Source organism: Chenopodium quinoa, unplaced genomic scaffold (assembly GCF_001683475.1).
Source record: "Chenopodium quinoa cultivar QQ74 unplaced genomic scaffold, ASM168347v1, whole genome shotgun sequence".
Lineage (NCBI taxonomy): Eukaryota > Viridiplantae > Streptophyta > Magnoliopsida > Caryophyllales > Amaranthaceae > Chenopodium > Chenopodium quinoa.
Genome location: NW_018744062.1, coordinates 501,330 through 522,656, shown reverse-complemented (window position 1 = coordinate 522,656; position 21,327 = coordinate 501,330). Strand labels below are relative to the sequence as shown.

Sequence of the window (21,327 nt, the reverse complement as noted above, 5' to 3'; positions counted from 1 at the left end):
GAAATATATAACAAATTTTAGGACATAAATACAAAATATTATTAAAAAAAATTAAAAAATTGTACCTCACACAGGTTTCATGTTTAAAGATAATATTTTATTTATTAATTAACCTAACCAATTATATATATATATATATATATATATATATATATATATATAACCCTAATCAATCATTAGGAATTTTAGACCTTTTAATTAAATAATAAAATATAGTTTTTTCTTTAATTAAAATATCTAAAATATATAAATAATGCGGTTTTTCAAAATAAAAAATAAATGGATAATAAATCTTATCCAAAATCCAAAAATATTAACTGAGTTTAAAAAATATTTTTGACGCCAAAATTCAAATATTATTTTGGCTCAAAATTCAAATAGTAAAATAAAATATTAAAATACCTTTTTAACAGAATAATAATTAATTAATTAATTAAATAGAAAATACTTTTAAAAAATACGGGTGTTGATCTTTGATCTTAAGTTTTGATGATGACTCAAGGAACCTAAGAAAACCCATAAGGGCTTGAACTTTTGTCAATTAGCTTTGATGTACTTGACAGGTTCTTATATGCAACGAAGTTCTAGAGTCAGAATGGAGCATGGAACAAGGTCTAAGGATGAGCTGTGGATGAGCATAGAAGACAATCAGAAGCCAAGTTCCTTGAGTGAGGAACTGAAGCTCCAGAGTCGAAGCTTCACTGTGTTCCAAGGAGTCTATTGTATCTTTATTATTTATTTTAGGCTTCTTGTATATATGTTAAGTACATTGTTAATTGATAGGATTTAAGTGGATTTAATTTCAGTTTATAAAGATTTTATTTTCCTTATTTTAACAAGATTTAATCTTATTTCGGAAAATTATCTTTTAAGTAAAAATATCTTATTTATTAAAAGATTTTCTGTTCTGATTTATCCTAATATTTTGGAAAATCTGACTTGGTAAAACCAATTTTAAAACGGCTTTTTACTTGGTCAAGGAGGTTGAGAAAATAAAGGAACCACTTCCTTATTGTGTGCTTCAGCTTGCTGCCCAAGCATCCACGAACTGCACTTCCTTATTTCATGGAAGTTGTGGTGTAGTGGGAGTTAAGGCAAACGTAAGGTTTTCAACTGCTTTCCTCCTGTATAAATAGGATTAGTTTTCTGTTTTTAAAAGTACACTTGAGCATTACAATTCTTAGCTTTTCTAAAAGAGTCAAAAATCCACTTAAATCCTTGAGTGTCTTTGTACTTAGCATCTTAGAAGTTTTATCTTGAGTTGTATTGGGGTAGAGTTTGGGTAAACTCTAGAGTGTTTAAACTGCTTAGAGTGAAGCAAGGAGAAAGAGAGAGATTCGAGAGCTCAATTGATTGAGGGATCAGTTGAGGGGGAACTTAAGTTCGTAGAGGAACTTGAGTTTAGAGTCTTAATTTGTAATAGGTTGTTTGCCCTATTATTATTAAGAATTGAGTTTAAAATCACTTGTGGTCGTGGTTTTTCTTCTTGATTAGGGCCAAGAAGTTTTCCACGTAAAATCTCTCTTGCACTTTAAAGTTTTTGTTTAAGTCTCTTTAGAATTTTGAAAAATTACCCTAGTTCCTCTGCAATACAATTCACCCCCCTCTTGTATTGTTCATTCGAGTCAACAACGGGGTATTACAATTAATTTCGTTTATAATTAATAATTCAAGTGTCACGTAAGCAAAATTGGCAAATTTTAAGTTTAAATAAAAACTAATTAAAAATAAAACATTTTCTTTAAATATAAAATAATAGGAATATATAACAAATTTTAGGACCAAATACAAAAAAATTATTTAAAAAATTCAAAAAAATTGTACCTCACGCCGATTTCATGTTTTCTGTTCCAATCAACGATTGTTACTCAGAAACTTGCACTAAACATGTTTGATTGAGCAATTTCAGGTTTCGCCAAGCCCTAGATTAACGCAATTCTTAGATTCGGGTATGATTTTTTTTAATTCATTAGATGTTCATTACCTATAGAGGAGGGTTCTTACGTGAGCCTCTCTCTCTCTCTGTATATATATATATATATATATATATATATATATATATATATATATATATATTTGCTAGAATGAGAATTGTTAGGATATTATTAGCTTTCTCATTTCTCATTTCTTATTCTTGAAATTCCCTAGCATTATATATTCAACCCACTTAATACATTTTTTTTTATTATACAATTGAACTTTGCAAGGACCAAGACACATAAGTAGAAGAATAGAAGATTAGGGTGGAAATACTTTTGGGCACACATCATTAATGTGTGCCCACAATTTATGGGCCCTTTTACCATATGGTTTGATGCCTTTCCCAAAGTTGATTGCAACTCCACTTGATAAACAATGCAAAAATACATAGTAGGACCCTAAATTGCTGAAAATTTCTTCGTCTGCTTTGGGCCTATCACACAATTTTCTTGATTGTGACTCAAATTTTTGAAATTTTCATATGCATAATTAACAATAATACCGAGGTTATAGGGAATATGATGTGTATTGGTTGGTGCAATATGAATAATTACATAAAATAATTATATGAGACAAAAATAATGTCTCAGTCGAGATTTGAGCTTGCGCGGCTGCGCCGAACTTGGTATCACCCAAAAATAATCGTGGGAACTTTGGTTTGTGTCTCTATGTAATTAGACTTTTTGATAACTTTTTCATACATAAATTGGTTTTTTAATACATTGTGCAAAAACTTGTATGAAAAAATGTGTTTTGCTCTCTTGGTTAATTTAAATCTCGGTTTAATAGTTTACCTTCTACTTTACTTTAGTTTTGATAAAGGAAAAAAAATCTCGTTATCTTCACTTATTATGTTATCCCATACCAAGACATGATACATTTTTTGTAATTATTTGAATAAAATAAGAGAATTTTTTTTTTTTTTAATTTTTCTTACTTCTATTGGTGATTTAATAAAGAAATATGAGACATCTCAGCTCCTTACCAAGACATGATACATTTTTCGTGTTCTTAATTATGCATATGGATAATTATTGTTTTAAGATGAAGAGATCGGATCCTGACCTTCTGTCTTATCAAATTTGTAATTAATATTCACTGGTTTTGCTAATATGTTAGCCATTTTTTATAAAGCTTAATCAATTTATACTCTATGTATCAATATTGAATCAAGCTAGCAACTCTCCCTCCCTTTCCCAGTTATTGTCATTAGTCATTGGCGTTCAAATAATGCAGCAAGCATCATTATCCGTTCAAATCATCATTAAATTACCAATAAAACATATTACTGGTCTTAATCGTGGTTCTCTACCAGCCTTTAATACATATTTAGGGTCCATTTAAACCCATTAGAAGGTTTGATTCAAGAGACATTTCGAAAGCTTATAATTCACTATTCACCTACATTCATTTTAAATAAATTCACAATCATGTAACGTCCTACTATAATTTATCTTTTCCACTATTCAATGCTATTTTTTTCCCAACTTTTATACATGTATATAATCAAAACCCTATCACTTCGTATTTTATACTGTTGGAAGTTCTTGATATAAAATAAGAGAGATGGGAAAAAAACAAGAGAGAGAGAAAAACAAATGAAAGGGGAAAATCCCAAATTGGTTGGGGGGAAAGGTTTTTCCTTGTTTTTATATTGTAGTGTATTAACACTACTTAGTTGAGTGAGTGGGAGTTAAGTGTTACTCCACACGCGCGCGCTGAGCCGAGTCGGGTCGGGCTCGGGTCTTGGGGAATGCGATGCGCGGGCGTGGGTCCTTGTTATCTTTTTGGAGAAATTTTATTTCCTTTTCTTTGTTAAACAGAATATTCTTTTCTGTCTTTTGGGAATATTCTTTTCTGACTGTTGGGATTACGGAATCAAGTCAGTCATTAATCCCTTGATTATAGCTGACTGATTAATTCCTTGTTTCTTGCCTCGGTTATTGACTGACCAAATGAATCTGGTCATTTTCTTGGCCAGATTCTTCCCACCTTTTATGCTTCCCGTTTTTCCTCTGCAGCTTATAAATACTCGGTGGTTTTTTCAGTCTAAACAAACAACACAATCAGTTATCTCTCTTCTCTAAAATTATCTAAACACGAGTTTCTTCTGTTCTGTTTTCTGGGCAAGTATTCTGAGTTCCAGTCGGGTTTGTGAGTGCACATAAACTCCGGCGCCGTGCTTATCCTGGAGGGCGACCGCTTCTAGTCTACTGCATCGGGAGGTAGCGCGGAATCGTCTTTTAGGTCAGTGGTTTTCCACGACGTGGCTATTGTCACTTTGGTTCACGCATCAAGAGATAAGTAATTTCTGTTTTATTGCTTAGTAGTTTAACATATACTCCTTCTGTGCCTAAATTAGAAGCCTCTTTCTCTTAAACGCTATAAAAAGGCTTTGTATAAGGGACGGAGGGAGTACTTTTTATGTTTATCTTTTTCAGACGTATTGTCTATAATAAAAAGGCAAATGAGCCTTTTACATACACCAACTTATCATCCTAAAGTTTGGTACTTAAATTAGTGTTTGAACTATTGTTTTGAATGGATATTTTCTTATTTAAGGTCCCATTTGATTATTACTTGTATAATTTTTCTATATATAAAATTCCACTTCATTTCATTTTGCAAAAATAAAATAAAATCTTTTAATTCCCACTTAGTTAGAGGGTTTAATTCAAGAGACAATTTGATAGCCTTTAATTTTACATCCATTTAAATAAAATGACAATCATATGATTCATATCATGGATGGGTCATGCAAAACCTTTTGCTTAATTAACAAGTTAGTTTTTTCTTTTTTTGTTTTAATTCTTTCAACTTAGCCATAATTTGGTCTGATGAAAGGTGGGAGCAATTCATAATTGGTTGTTGAAATGTTGTAACTTTAATTTTTTGTTATGGGAGGGGAGAGGAAGTGTTTATAGATATATACTCTTGATGACTTGAATTATCTATATAAATTATAAATAACTTATAGCCTAGCTACATAACAAAATAATTATTTGTGGTAAAATATAAAGTCAAAATAAGTATTGTAGACAAAATAATGATGGAAGTTTGACAACAAGGTGAAGGAGGTGCACTGCTAAAAAACAACCCTCCATCCCCTCCATAATAGCCTCCTTCTCCTGGAGGATTATTGTAACCGTCTCCCGTGCCATACATGCCTCCCGGGGCACCACCCCCATTGCCGCCAGGAATTAGCCCGCCACCACTACTAATGCCGCTACCTCTTGATCCAGGATTTGCTATGCCTCTGCATAATCACTCATATATCAATAAACAACGTGGTGAACAATTAATTGATACATAGCTTTCCAACAAGGGTTAAAATAAAAACGTTAATTTCTTTGCATTTATGATGGATTGAAAACAAAATCAAAATAATTCAAATGACTATATAATAAATTTAGTGTACTGTCTACAATAGTCCATTGTAATAAATTTGTGGCGCGACTTGTCCTATTCGCACCTTATCATTGCATCATATCATATGAATCGACATCAAAAATACTAAAATAAGCTTTCACATAAATGTTAACTTCATTTGATCAAAATAAAAAGAAAACATACCAAAAAAAAAAAAAAAAAAGGTACAATATGCTAAGAATAAATTCCAAAACAAGTGCATGAGAAAATGCGTCAGCCAAACCCCTTAATTTCAGTGAAAAATTCTTAAACATGATAATTGATACCTATTGTACTACTTTACAACTTTGACTTGCAAACCAAATTTAGGCCAATAATTTCGACCATATCTCATGATAATATCCTTTTTTTCATGATGTTAGTACTCCATATTTCCATGTGAAAAAGTGTCCTAATATTTTTCACTTTAAGAACTGTACTAGAATAAATTAAAGTGAATGTCTTCTATTTATGTTGGTTTAGTTGCTAATTTACAATATATCTTATGTTAAAGTTTTACACTAAAAAGCTTCTTTCTAATTAGTGTGGAACACATTTTAGTGTACACTAAATCAACATGTAATGAGCCACTTTCAAAAAACCTTCATGTTCACTCAATTAAATGACCATGCAAAAAAGATAAACCTCCGTTCTTTCGACTATATTATCCGCCTGCTTAATTAATTTATTTATTCTCAATTTAACATTAATGCATACCATCTGTTCGTTAACTATATCAATATAGTATCACTTGTGTGTTAGACACCAACACATTAGACAAATGATAAAAGATAGTAAATAAGATCAAAATCAAACAATAACTAGCAAACCAATGTTTTAGACAAATGATATTCCTTCATTGCTTAAAAACAAATTTATTATCAATAAATCACAGTATTTTGATTTTTGAACTTTTATGTAGATTGTAGAAGATTCCTACTGGCCTACAGTACTTGTAATCACTTCTTCTATTAATAAATGTATTATCTAGAAAATAAAGGGAAAAAAAATGACATATAGAAAATTGTGTAGGGCAAGACTCTGAAAATATCTTCAGAGAATTGAGGAAAAAGACCACAGAATATATGCAATAGAACATGGGTGACCTGGTGAAGATATGGCATTAGTAATTAACCATGACTTAGATTTAGAAAGGGTACAAGTATATAGTTGAGGATATGACGAATTTAAGCTGTTCAAACAAATTTATGAGATTTTATATAAAATAATAGTAGTAGAACACAAAAGCGGGCATACATCTTGTTTCTTGTTAGTTGTCGTTATTTTACACTTGGATGTATATATCATTCATTCAGACTGTAAATGACTAACACACATCACTAGGTGTAACTTCTTTTGGAAAACTAGCTATTTAGGAGACTTGGTAGTCATCAATTATTATATACTCGTATGAAGTAAATGATCACGATTTCTTTTCACATTATTAGGATGCAGCGTGACATTACATTAACAAAATTTATAAAATAACGAATTAACTACAATAATAACATTAAACACTTACGCTAATATGCATGTAGGATGTAGCGACATCACATCATCAATGTTAATAATATAATGAATCAACAACAATAATAATAACACCAAATACATAATTCTCACAAATAGGGTCGGCCATATGAACCAGGACCATATTTGACCTCTTACAATTATAAAATTTGAAAGCATGGAGATGGAGACAAAAAGGGAAAAGAAACATACCCATTAGGAAGCAAGATGCCTGCGTTGAGAGTAAGTTGGTCAATAAAAGCAGCAGGTTTGGGCTCCATACTTGAAGCCAAAGAATATTGAGGATTGACCCCATCACCTGATGGCACAAAGAAGGCTCCATTCACCATTAAATCACCTTCTGTTCTCCAATTCCAGCTCTCCCACTCTTGCCCATCTGCATCCAACCTTCTTGTAACCTACCTTGCCCAATCAACACACACGTACACACGTTAATTATTATAATTTCTATCTCGATATATATTGTCACATTGACCCGACCGCTGGCCTTCTACTATATCATAATTAAATATAGTGAAAATAATTTAGAGGCAAAATCGTGTATGAGATGGTCTTATTAATGTCTGTGTAACTATCTCTATTTTGGGGCCATCCTTTTAGCTAGCTCAATCTTGCAAAGTTGCAATAGGTTTTATGCAACACTTGCACAATATTTTTTTTTTTTTTTTGAAAAACACTTGCACAATATATTGAATAGCCTAAACACTAAATAAAGCAAAACTTATCTATAATGCGTCACTAAATCAAGAAAGAATCTTATCAAAGTTATGAATGCTTTATTATAGGAAAGCAACATTTTAGCCACTTTCATCTTTTTCTTGAATGCATGTGAACTTAGTAAAAAGGGCATTGGATTGATCTAAAAGAGTAGTAATAAAAAACATGCATTGAAGTGCTTTAACCCAAAAGATGGTCTCTACCTCTTTGGCATTAGGATTTGGTGGTGCAATGTATCGATTCCCTTGGCTATTGATGGTAGGTCTAGAGCTACCACCCACCGCGTACTCAGCCCAACTCGAGTAATCATTATTCACGACGTGGAAGTACCCAAACCGGCACCTAGGCATACGTTGATTTAATGCCTCACCGAATCGATTGAATGCCACCGTGACTTGCATCCCTCGATCAGCAACATAGTCGTCGCTATGCCCTAGTAAGATAACCTTATCGTGATGAGAGAAGTGATTGTTCGAAATTGTGATGGCAGTTGATCCCACGGTACAATCAATTAGACCATCCGCGCAATTAGACAACGTGCAATGGTCTATCCAAATATTACTAGACGAAAAAATATGTAACCCGTCACCATCCGAGTCAGCAGGGTAACAATGATGTATATTAATATTGTGAACAATCACATTTGTAACATGCTCAATTGATATGCACCCTCCACCCGTTACCTCAACATGAGCACCACGTCCATCAATTGTCTTAAAACTTGTGACTAATAGAGGACTTTTAAGCTTAATAAGCATGTCACTAGCAAATATTATCCAAACTGGTCCGGGTTGGCTAACGGCGTCACGTAAGGTCCCCGATTTAGGCTTATGAGGGTCCGGGTCTGAAGAGTCCGTAACCACATAGATAGGACCACCTTTGCCACCAAGTGCCTTGTAGCCGAACCCGATTGCGCAATCGGCTAACTGTTGCCGGTTACCGGCCCAATTAGGGTCACATTTCCAACAATCATCAATTGGATTACCAGTTACACAAGAAAACTGGTCCTTTTCTTGGGTTGTTTCTAGGGTTTTCCTTCTGCTTAGAGACACATTAACTCTCCTGCAAGAAAAGCAGAGAACATAACCTATGTTATTATGTTTAAATAATCGTATTATTATAACATTAGTTCTTTTTATTTTATTTTTTAAAAATTGCCCATTAAAAAATTGAAAATACCCAGATGAAATTTGATGGAAAAAGTGTAATCTAGATTGTAAATATATCATAATGAGGTATGCGAATTCATCTTAAAACAGAGGAAAACAGAGCTTAGAAAACTAGAATTGACAAATTTCTGACAAAAAAAAAAAAAAAAACAGTTCATGGTTCAAATTCCGCGCCAATATTTGAATGACCGTAGTAATATAGGTTGCACGAGGACGGATACGAGATCATTACTGCATTACAGCAATAATTTTTTTATATGCTTGAAACAAAATGAATTAAGCATAAAAACTAAGTACAATGCATTTGGTACATTCTCATTGTTTTCCTTCAACACTATAAAGAATTTTGAAGCAAGAGACAGAGATTAACAATGTAATTATTCCTATATTGAATGCTTAATATAGAATGAATGAAGTAAAATGACTACAACATTATCAAATTAAACCCACAAGATTATAGCTTTACTATATTGAAAAATAAGCTTCAATTCTTACCTGTGAAATTCTCGAACAATATGTTCAGGGAAAGGGTGTTCATGAGGAAGACTAAGATTAAAAGCAGCAGCCGAAGACGAAGCCGAAGCCGAAACAAAATCAAACAAACAATTACATAAAATCAGGACAATGAAAAAGACATAAATGTGGGCTCTTAGAAGCATACTTGCTAACCAATATCAATTGGTAAAATGAACCCACCAAAAAATGAGTATAGAATATATGAAAATGTTGAGAAAATTTTAAGAGAAAGAAAGTATAATGAGGTTATACAGCAAGAAGTAACATGAAATATGATGAAAACAATTGAATGTGTGAAAGGAGTTTTTGTGAAAAATTAAGTAACTTAACTTTGTTGGAAAGCTTTAAGGATAATTCAAAGGAAAGAAAGGAAGATAAATTTGTGAATTAATTTGTGATTGAGAAAAGAAGCAGAGTGAAGAGAGGAAGAAGAAAGAAGAGAGGAATAAACTGCCATTGATAAATTATGTTTCTACTTCATCTCTACTTTGCTTCCTCGTATAGTTTAAATGCAAATGCATGCGGCGGCTATTGCTTGGCCTAGTTGGGGGTCTAATACTAATAGTGTGTTTGGAAACCAAACTTTAACCATAGAGTTTGTTTTCTAACTTTTAACCGCAATTTATTGATAATTCAATACTCAAATTTTAATATATACACTCGAGTTTTTTTAAAAAAAAATCTTAATCTTACAGTTATGTAAAATTAGAGGTGATAACCGAGCGAGTTGAGATTGAACTTGGGTTGGTCTAGCTAGGCTTGTGATAGTTTTCATTTTAATTTGTAGGTGAGGCGGACCTTCATTGAGGCGGGTCGGGTCCAGCCCCCCTTCATTGAGGCGGCGGTTAAGTATTGTTATTTTTTAGTAAAAGGTTGAAGGATCAAACCTTGGCCCCCCAAACTATTTTGCCCAAGTTCCGCCACTGAGCTCAAAGTATTGTAAAACTCAACTTGATTGTGAAAAAGATCTTATTCTATGCTATAACTAGACTTGGCAATCCTGACCCAGACCCGATGACCCGACCCAATTGATCCAACCCATGACCCAAAATTGACCCAAAACATTGACCCAAAAATGACCCGACCCAAAATTAAATCGAAGTGTTTGACTCGAACAAACCCGATACCCGAAATTGTCCCGAACAGATTCGATACCCGGAATATCACAAACTAAAATTACCCTATAATTGAACTTAAAATGTCTTATACTGAAAATAACTCAAATTGTTCATCTTCAATCGTAACTAAGCTCATAAACTGAATTGATAGTATTTATTATAACAATAACCAAATAAATACTCCGTATAAAATCATTGATTTGAGCTTTATTCACAAATGAAACAACCCGAATATGACTCGACCAGATTTTGACCTGACCCGAACATAATTGACCCGAAATTGACCTGACCCAAACATACCCGATCTGAAACTGACCCGACCTGATACCTGACCTGAAGTTGACCTGAAACCCGAATCGACCATACCTGACCCGAATGTTAGCTAACCCAAAATGACCCAACCCAAAAGTGACCCGACTCAGACCTTGCCAGGTCTAGTTATAATAAAGTTTGTGCTATTTTCTTTGAAATTTTTTAACAATGTTGAAATACGAAGTATTAAAATTGATAATTTTAGTTAAATTATTTCAGTATTAAATTAGCTCAATTTTAGTTACTACCTTATTATTTTCAGTTAAGTTATTAATTTTCACTAATTTTTTGATATCATTGCCAAACATAGTCTTATATTCGTCCACCACCTATTGTCCTACTGTATCCAATTATCATTTTATTTTGCATATAAAGGGCCAAATAGAGCCGTTGAATAAGAGTAGGGGATACAAAATTAATTACAGATTTTAAATTTTCAATTAAGTTTGTTTTATCAAATGTAGTTAATATATCGATATACGATACAGACATACAGTATACATGATGAGTATTGTTTCGGGGTATTTTGTGAACTCCTCGGATACTAGTCACGCACTTCTGGCAACGAGACGCGGACACCTGCAAAACAACGAATATTTCTTTATCGGAATATTCGCCTCCGACGATCAAGTTAGAGATCGGTAATCGAAAAAGCTAGAGAGAGAAAGTAGAGAGAAGTTGGAGCTCTTTTAGTGCTCTTTTTAATGTTATGTCACAATCCACCCCTCCCATCATAAATGATTGGGGTATTTATAGGGGTGGGAGCATGTGCCCCTTTAGGGTTTGTACCCTAGAATTCCGTGACGTGATTGGCTACGCAATCAGAGACCGCCACGTGTCATAGGGGGGCGTCGTTTTGCGGCTTTCAAGGGTTTTTCCCGGGATTTGGGCCTGATGTAATAAAGGCTTTTTCTCTTTCTGATGTTCCATTATACGCTTAGGGCAGCTGACACGTGTCACCCTATCAAGAGGACACGTGTCACCCTCTCATAGGGACACGTGTCGCCTTCTTATTGGGCCACGTGTCGCTATGAGATTGGGCCACGTAAATGGGGTAATTTTACCCTAAACATTTGCCCCTCAGAGGGAGTGGCTCGTACGTTTACTGGCCACCTCCTCTGATCCTCCATCTGGACGTCCATGTACTCTGGGTTGGGTTTACCTCCCATCTGCTCTGGACGTCCATATACTTTGGAGTGAGATGTCTTTTTGCTACCTTGGACGTCCGCATATTCTGCTCTGGACGTCCTCATAGTCTGGAGTGAGCTTGTTTTCTTGCTCATCTGGACGTCCACATACTTGGGACTGGACGTCCTCATACTCTGAGGTGAGCTTATTTCCTGACTCACCTGAACGTCCACATATTTTGGACTGGACGTCCTCATATTTTGGACCGGACGTCCTCATACTCTGGGGTGAGCTTATTTCCTGGCTCACCTGAACGATCCACATATTTTAGACTGGACGTCCTCATATTTTGGACTGGACGTCCTCATACTCTAGGGTGAGCTTATTTCCTGGCTCACCTGAACGTCCACATATTTTGGACTGGACGTCCTCATACTCAAGCGTACCCTCTGGTACTCCAACCAGGTTGCGTCCGTCTGAAATCTCTCTTTGGACTAAACGTCTGGGAGCTGGGCGGACGCAATTCCCCCATTAGGTTATTTGAAAGTTCAGGAGACTAAGTGTTTGAGGTGCAAATTCTTGAATTTGTGATTCAACCAACTTAGACGTGCCGTCACTTGTCCGTCTGAATCTCCACATGAATTGACGGAAACCTAACGCCATCCGTCTCTTTCTTCGAGTAATTTCTCAAAGAGTAACCGTTTGAATGTCTAGGCGGGAAAGATGGTTTTACCATTTTGCCCCCATAAATTCATTCTATAAATATGGGAGGTAAAATCTCATTTTAGCACTTTACTCAATTGTGAATTCTAGAGAGAAGGCAGAGCATTTTAGAGAGAGAAAGTTATCCTCCCCCTAAATCTTCAAGAGCGCCGTCGTGAGTTTGAGTTTTCTGGACGTTTTTTGAGCTTTCCGGTCAATCTTCAACAACACCAAGAACACTTTCAAGGTTTTCAACACGTACAAAGGTAGGCCGCCTACAACTTCTTTCTTTACTTTTACTTGTGTTTTTTCTTTATTTCAATTCTGGATCCATACTCGGCTTCGTCCGACTCTCCTCATGAGGCCGGCCGTTCGCCTGGGACTGAGGAGTCTAGAGTGGACGGAGAAGAGTTGTCTTCTCCTTGGAGTGAGTCTATGTCTAGTGCGTACGTACTCACCCCCACTTGTTCTTCTCTGTCCATACAGGCGAATATGGCTAGAACCACGTGTACGCGTGAGCTTCATGCGGCCAGGAACCCAGACGGTAGTCTAGTTCACCCTAGGGTCCCTTATGACCCGAACAACCCAAGCAATACTAATGTGGAGACCGCCTCCACCACAGACAACTACCTCCACTGGCTCTCATCACTTGGTCGTGGATGTTACTTCTTCTTTCGAGGAACGCCAAAGAGCTCAAGGCGCCTCGTCCGCTCCAATCCCGGAACTTAGGTTCCCACAATATGTCAGCACGGTCATGGATGAGGCTGAGCTGGTACTTCGTAATGACCATCCTTCCCAATCTGGGGCGGACGCTGCTGGTTCGTCCGTCCCCACTTCTTCTCAACCTCTGCTCCAACAGGGCAGAGCGGACAGACCAAGGACGGGAATCTCAATCAGAGAACCGTTCATTCTGCCTATTCGCAGCGCCCCTCTTTCGGGAAATGAGGCGGTCGCTGCCAAGGACAAGCGCAAACGTCCCTTAGTCGAAGAGAACGCCACTTCCCCTATAGGCGTACTCAGCTCTAGAGGTCGAAGCTCGGCCGAGGCAGCAGACCTGGATAGGGTGCTGTCTTTAGAGTTTGGGAGTGCTCCTTCTCACCAAGTGGAAGAAGAAGAAGTTGAGAAAGAGGCCGAAGCTGAGACGGCCAAAGGTGAAATGGCAGAAGGTGAGGCCGAAGGTGAGGCGGTGGCTGAAGAGGATGTAGCCAACATTGACAACTTCAGGGACCCGTACGCCTGTACGGTAGGTAACACGGCCTTGAAGTTCTTGGGCACAAGTTTGAGAAGTACAAGGCATCCCTCCATCTTGGGGAGGGGTTTGAGATTCAAGTCCCCAGGAAGGCAATTGTTGTGGCCACCTGGGAGGAAGAGAGGCCGCGCAAAAGGGCCTTTTGCGTGTATAGGGTCGCCTTGGATGTGGGCCTCCGCTTTCCTCTTCATCCTTTCGTCCGGACATTGCTGGACGAGTATGACATTGGCCTTTTCCAACTGACGCCAAACAGTTGGTTAAATATTTTTGGGTATTTGGTCACGTGCATCTGTAAAGGCTTCAAGCCGGACTTTGCTGTTTTCTGTGAGATGCACTCACTAACACGGCTGGAGAAGGACACAAACGGTTGGCTCATCTTGAGTTCAACCAGGGATTACATGGTGGTGATTGACCGTGTCAGCAAATGGAGGGACTGGAAGCACCGTTTCTACCGCGTCAAAACCAAGGACGTGGAGTTCAACTTACGTATGAACAGGTGTCTTCCTGAACCTATCCAGCTCAAACGTGGGGATCATAAACCTGACAAGCCGCCCGTCCATCCTAGCCAAGAATACCAACTTGAGTATTTCAAGGTCAATAGGGTCAAGCGGGGTAACAAGATTGTACGTGTTCCTCGCCATTGGGTTCCTTTATCCAGTTGGCTCAGGGACACTACTTTTATGTCTGCGTACGGCCTGTACCAGAACTTGCCCCAAGGTGGACGCTTACATATAAACTTTTTGTACGCACATAAGTTTTTACTTAGAAAATTATTCTAACACTTTCTTCTTCTTTTTGCAGCGGAGGCGTACGCTATGCTTGACCCTGAACAAAAGGGTGAGGTGGAGATGTCCGAAGTGGACTTGGCTCGATACAAGGCTCGTCGTAAGATGTACGAGCAAGCCAAGGAGGTAAATACTTGTTTAATTTTCTGAGTCTTTCTTTTCTAGTTGTCCGCCTTGATGTATTGAGAGGAGCATGCTTCCTAAGTTTGCGCGGACGTTCTTCGTCCGTTCAGGCATATTGGAAGGGAGCTCCTTCCCAACTTTACATTGACACTGACAAATTTTTTGTTTTGTGCCTTTTCTAACAAGTTTACTTGTATTTTTGACAGGCCACTCCCACTCCAAGGGCAAGAAGGAAGCAGCCGGCTTCTTCAACTCAAGATGCGAACGCATCTAAGAGAAGGAAGACGGTCGCCACCAAGACTCCTTCTAAAACAGCGGCCAAGACAAAGTTGCAGACTGCTCCAACGCAGTCCAAAGGAGAACAACCTCGGCTGGTACAAATTGAGGTCTCCAAGTCCATGGATCCTGTTGCTAATCAGGTCCATGACGCGTCCGTCCCTTTGGACGATGGGGGTAAGTCATCCCAGGCAAAAACGACCGGCCTAACCTCGACTCCGAATGTCGAGGTAGTTCAAAAATCTAACTGGTTAAATGCCAGTCAGTCGGCCAGTGATGCTGCTGGCCGTTCTGGAAATGAGGGGGACGCACCATTGCCGCCCCCTCCTGTCAATCTCTCTCCTCCAAGCTTCTCCACTGGTTAGTTTTTCTTTCTTTCTTCTTGTACGTCTTGGTTTATTTTACTTGTACATTTTAGCTGATATTTTTACACGGTCGTTCGCAGATATCTCAGAGGAGATGCAAATGAGGCTGCCCGTCCAGTCACTCACTGGTGCGGACAGGAAGGCCATGCGCGAGGCCATGGTTCGCGCGGTTCCCCAAGCGCAGCGAGACAAGCTGCGGGGAATCAATGAGGGGTTCCTCGGCCCCATGCTCAACTGTAGCGCTGAGGTACTTCTTCTTATCATAGTCTTTTTTCCCCAACACCTAGTATATTTTTCTTATTATTTGACTAATTCTCCTTCTTCTGTTCGCAGCTCTTCCTTCGCTTGAACGCCTTCCTTGATTGGAAGGACAAGGAAAACGAGCGGCTGAAGCAAGCTTGGCTCGAAGTAAGAAAGGCCGAGGATGCCGTAACCGGGACGACCGCCATCCAAAGGGTCCGTCTAGAGACCCAAATCACCGCGCTGTCCGACAAGGCGGCGCGACAAACTGAAGACTTGGTCAAACTGGGCAAGGCTCTCGAACAAGAGACCTTGGCCAGGGAGGCCATGAGGGTAGAGAGGGACGAGGCCGTCCCGGAGAAGGAAAAGTGGAGGTCGAGCTTTGAGGCTGCTGAGAGCCTAAGGAGTGAGTTGGCCTTGGCCCAAGTCAACCTTAAGACTGCTCTGGACAAGGCGGATGCGCTGAAGGCCGAGGTGGAAACCTTGAAGAAGTCCGTCTCAAACTTGACTGAGCATCTTAAAGCTCCTCGGCCGCCCAGCGCTGAAGAGGTCGTCCGCATTGAGCAAAATGCGGAAGAGCGGCTCAAGGCTTACTTCTTCGATGCCTTTGAGCTGATGGTGGCCGATTGTGAGGCGGCCTATTATGAAGAGCGCTTTGCTAAGCGCTTGAATTATATCTGTCTCAGGGAGGACGCCAAGAAGGCCGGCCAACCTTCTCCAGAGCTGATTGTCACTTCCCCTGAGTCCGGGGAGGACGAGGAGGAAGAAGAGGGAGATGAGGAGGAGGAAGAGGCGGACGATGGTGCTGAAAAACCATCTGGCCAGGTGAAGCGTCCGTCCCTGCCCCGGCCAAGGGTGAGATGCATATGGAGGAGCCTGCCAAAGACGATACGGCTAAATAGAGCTCAGGTCCTCCACCAGCCGTCTGCTCAGCTTTCAAGCTTTCCTTTACTTAGCTTTTATTGTACTTTTTTTTTTGTTCTTATTTTGAAGCCGCCTGTTTGAGAGGTTTTGTAAACATTTCGGCCGCCTTTTGAGCGGTCTTATTAATGAAAATTTTGTCCGCCTTTTGAGCGGTTCTTTATTTCTGTTTCATACTTAGCAATTTTGCGCAATTTTATGCTTTTTGAATGCTTTTTTCGTACGAACCTAGGGATATGCCCCTTTATTCGGTGTTCGCCTAGTCCATACTCTAAGGGGTTTGATTAACTTGGTAGTTTTTATGCCTTAAAGGGTATGACAACTAGCAAGTTAATCAAATCATAGTAATGATTGCCCTTGGACTAGGTGAAACGCCGAATCAATTTAATTGGTCATTCAGTTGGCTTTATGCGAGTCGTCCGTTGAAACTATCGCTCGGACGTACCCTAGAAATCCCAAGTATTATCACAACTTAGAGATTCCTGGCTCGGCCGGGCTAAGTGCCTAGGTATGCCCTTGCCCCATTTGTAAAGGACACTTGTATTAAACAAGTTCAGAATACCTTGCCTTAATCGTCCGTCCTGGATTGGAACGGACATTGATTTCTGACTTAAGTCGGTTTTTTTTTTTTTTTTTTTTTTTTGTGGCCGAGTTGCTTCATTGGAAGAAATCTTGCTACCCTTTTTACCTCGGCCACTCAGTAAGCCTTTGATAGGCCGTGTTGCTATGTTGGAAGCAACTTAGTAAGTGATTTCACTCGGCCTTTCAACTTAAATCATAACATGCAAATAAAAACAAGTAGAATAACAAAATAGTTTAACAATTCTTGACTTTTTCATTAATGTGTCAAAATTACATTGTTGTGACCGTATGGCTTTAATTATATGGCTCGGTCAACAAACCTAGCTTTATATACAGCTTTTTGGCTAAGTACTTAAAGAGAAAAAGCTTAAACATGATATTTTTTCAGATTGTCAGTGTTCCACGTCCGTGGGATCTGACGGCCATCAATGGCTTCAAGGCGATATGTGCCGTCTCGGACTTTTTCTCTGATTCGGTATGGCCCCTCCCAGTTTGGAGTCAACTTGTCGTCCTCATTGGCACGGCCAACAGCTTCCATTTTTCTCAACACCAGATCGCCCATCTTTAGCGGACGCTTAGACACTCGGCGATTATATGCCCTTGTCATCCTTAAACGATATATTTCATGTCTAAGTGCCGCGTTTCCCTAGCTTCTGGAAGAAAATCTAGGGCGGTCTTCATGGCCTCCCAATTGGCCGATTCATCATATAGCATTACCCGCAAAGTGGGCTAGTACATTTCAATTAGGAGGACAGCCTCAGCTCCATGGACCAAAAAGAATGGAGTCTCTCCCGTGGAACTCTTTGCTGTTGTCCGTATGGACCATAGAACATTAACCAATTCATCTGCCCATAGGCCGCCTGCTTTTTCAAGCTTGCGCTTGATTCCATTTGAGATCAACTTGTTACAAGCCTCAACTTGACCATTGGCTTGTGGTCGGCCAACCGAAGCAAAACAATGAGTTGTGTCTTGGTCCCCCAACCATTTCTTGAGTTGGCGCGTCTCAAACTGAGGTCCATTGTCAAATACCATTGACTGAGGCACCCCATACCGAGTGATTATGCTTTTCCAAATGAAGGCTGACACACCCGTCCATTTAATGCCCCGGACGGCCTCGGCTTCAACCCATTTAGTGAAGTAGTCTACCGCCACTAGTACATATCGTCTCTGGCCGGACGCTGGAGTGTATGGCCCTAAAATGTCCATGCCCCATTTTGCAAAAGGGAGCGGACTGCTTATGGCCGAGAGACTATTTGCTGGACGATGAATAAGGGTTGCAAACCTCTGGCACTTGTCACATTTTTTCACCATTTTCATGGCGTCCGTCTTCAAGCTCGGCCAGTAATATCCCAGATGTGTCGCCTTTTAAGCCAAGGCTCGTCCTCCAATATGGGAGCCACAGTGTCCTTGATGAAGGTCGTCCAACACATCATGCCCTCTTTCAGGAGTTATGCACTTAAGATAGGGCTTCACAAAAGCCTTTTTGAATAGTTCCCCATCCTTCATCTCAAACCAGGCCGCCCTCCTCTTCATTAGCCAACTCTCTTTGGGATCATCCAGAAGAATTCCATCCTTCAGATAGGAAATAATTTCCTCCATCCAGGTTGAACTTCTATCTATTATCTGAACGGGCTCGGCATCAATACTCCTTTTCTCTTTTACTTCCCAAAATACTGATCTTGGAGTGTCACATGATGCCGTGGAAGCCGATTTGGAGAGCGTGTCCGCTTGATGATTTTCTGAACGAGGAACTTGTCTGAGAGAGAAATGTTCTAGGCACTCGGCCTCCTCCTTCACTAGCTGCATGTACTTCATCATGGCCGGCTCCCTGGCTTCGAAGCCACCATTGACCTGGTGAACTATTAGCCGGGAGTCCGAGCATACTTCAACTTTAGTTGCCCCGGCCGCTTTACACATCCTTAGGCCGGCCAACAATGCTTCGTACTCAGCTTCATTGTTTGACGCTTGGAACTGAAATCTCAATGCATACTCAAACTTATCTCCTTCATGAGACTGACATATAATACCAGCACCACACCCGGTCGTTGTTGCACTACCATCCACAAACACTTTCCAAACCTGGTCCCCGGCCGGCTGAAGATCAGGCCGTGTCATTTCAACCAAAAAATCCGCAAAAGCTTGCCCCTTGATTGCCTTTCTTGGCTCGAACGTAATGTCAAAGCCTCTGAGCTCCAAAGCCCATTTGAGCATGCGACCACTTGCTTCTAAAGTTGAAAACGGCTTCTTCAAGGGTTGGTCTGTATAGACCACAATTGAATGTGCCAAGAAATACGGCCGTAGCTTCTTTGATGCCATGTACAAGGCCAGGCCAAATTTTTCAATTGGGGGGTACTTAAGCTCAGCATTATGAAGTACATGACTGATAAAATAGACTGGGACCTGGTGGCCGTCCCTCTCAACAAGGAGGACAGCACTTAGAGAGTGTTCGGAGATGGAAAGATAGATGAATAACTTCTCATTCCTGAGCGGACTGACGAGGCGAGGCAATGTATACAAGTGACTTTTCAACTGTACGAATGCTTCCTCAGCCTCCTCTGTCCACTCGAACATAGCTTTCTTCTTAATGGTTTGGAAAAAATAGCGGCACTTATCCCCTGACCTTGACAAAAATCTTCTAAGAGCTGCTAAACAACCGGTCAGTCTTTGCACCTCCTTAATTGTTCTTGGTGACTTCATGTCAAGGACGGCTTGAATCTTTTCAGGGTTGTCCTCAATTCCACGTTGATCAATCAAAAATCCAAGAAATTTACCGGACTCAACACCAAAGACACACTTCTTTGGATTTAACATCATCTTATGCCGCCTGAGTTCGGTGAACGTTTCTCGTAAATCCTTCAGATGGTCGGCCGACTCTTTTAACTTGACAATCATGTCATCAATGTACGCCTCCATGTTACGGTCGAGCTGATCTCTAAAGACTGTGTTAACAAGCCTCTGAAAGGTAGCAGGGGCGTTCTTGAGGCCGAATGGCATAACTTTGTAACAATACAACCCCTGTTCGGTCACAAACGCTGTCTTTTCTTGGTCTTCTTCCCACAAGGGAATTTGATGGAATCCGGAGTATGCGTCCATAAAGCTTATTAGGGCGTGCCCGACCGTGGAATTAACCAAACGGTCAATATTGGGCAAGGGGAAGCTATCCTTAGGGCACGCCTTGTTCAGATTTGCGTAGTCCACGCACATTCTCCAAGTTCCATTTGGCTTTTTCACAAGAACTACATTAGCCACCCAATCTGGATAGAAGCATTGCCGAATGAAACCGACATCCAGCAGCTTTTTCACTTCAGCCGCGGCTGCCTGATTCCTCTCTTCTCCATGATTCCTCTTCTTCTGGCGGACAGGCTTTATCATAAGATTCACGGCCAGCTTGTGTACGGCCAGGTCAGGACTTCCCTGGCATTTCACCAACTTCAAATGCAAACACATCTTTGAATTCCTTTAACAGCTGAACTAACTCATCCCCAAGCGTTCCCAAGGCTATAGTGCCGACACTAACTGTCCGTTCTGGGTGGTTGGGATCAAGCACTATATCCTGGTGAATGCCGGCCGGCTGGGGCCTCAACTCATCTGGCCGACCGACAGTCATTAATTGCTAGGCTTCTTCTACCTTGGCCGCCTTACGCTTTTGGCCGACCTGGTATGCTTGGAGTGAGGTTCCTTCCTCTTTTGGCTCGGACACTCTTGGGCCGCGTGCTGTGGGCTTCACGGCCAACTGATTACATTCCTTAGCCATTTTCTGACTTCCTTGAATTGTTCCTATCTTACCGTCCGATCTTTCAAACTTCAACAACATCAAGTGGGCACAATGACCGTCTTGGCTGCATTCAGAGTAGGGCGGCCAAGAATGACATTGTACCCTATCAAGTCTTTGACAACTACGAAGCGGACGACCATATCTCTCCCTTCTCCCTTCTGCCCGAAGCGGATGGGAAGATCTATCCGTCCGACTGGATGAATGACGTTCCCCCCAAATCCTACCAATGGGTAGGTAATGTCCTGGAGAGCATCTTCTGGGAAGCTTAAATTCCTTAGGGCGGTCAGGCTGATGATGTCGGTCGAACTGCCCGTATCAATCAATATTCGTCCCACTTTCAAATTTGCTATCTTCATGACAAAGACCATGGGATCATTATGCAAGGCCTTGACCTCCCCACGGTCAGCCTCACTGATGATCACTTCAGGAAAAGG

At 39.9% G+C, this 21,327-nt stretch overlaps 1 protein-coding gene across 1 annotated transcript; it reads right to left on the bottom strand.

The window, feature by feature from the left end:
• Positions 1-4,656: 4,656 nt before the first annotated feature.
• LOC110690654 (probable pectate lyase 5) lies at positions 4,657-9,971 on the bottom strand. The gene is made up of 4 exons (XM_021867509.1): positions 9,297-9,971; positions 7,836-8,694; positions 7,108-7,313; positions 4,657-5,236 (listed from the first exon to the last, which is right to left on the bottom strand). Exons 1-4 carry the CDS (start codon positions 9,458-9,460, stop codon positions 4,963-4,965), a joined length of 1,503 nt encoding a protein of 500 aa, XP_021723201.1. The 5' UTR covers positions 9,461-9,971; the 3' UTR covers positions 4,657-4,962.
• Positions 9,972-21,327: the final 11,356 nt, after the last annotated feature.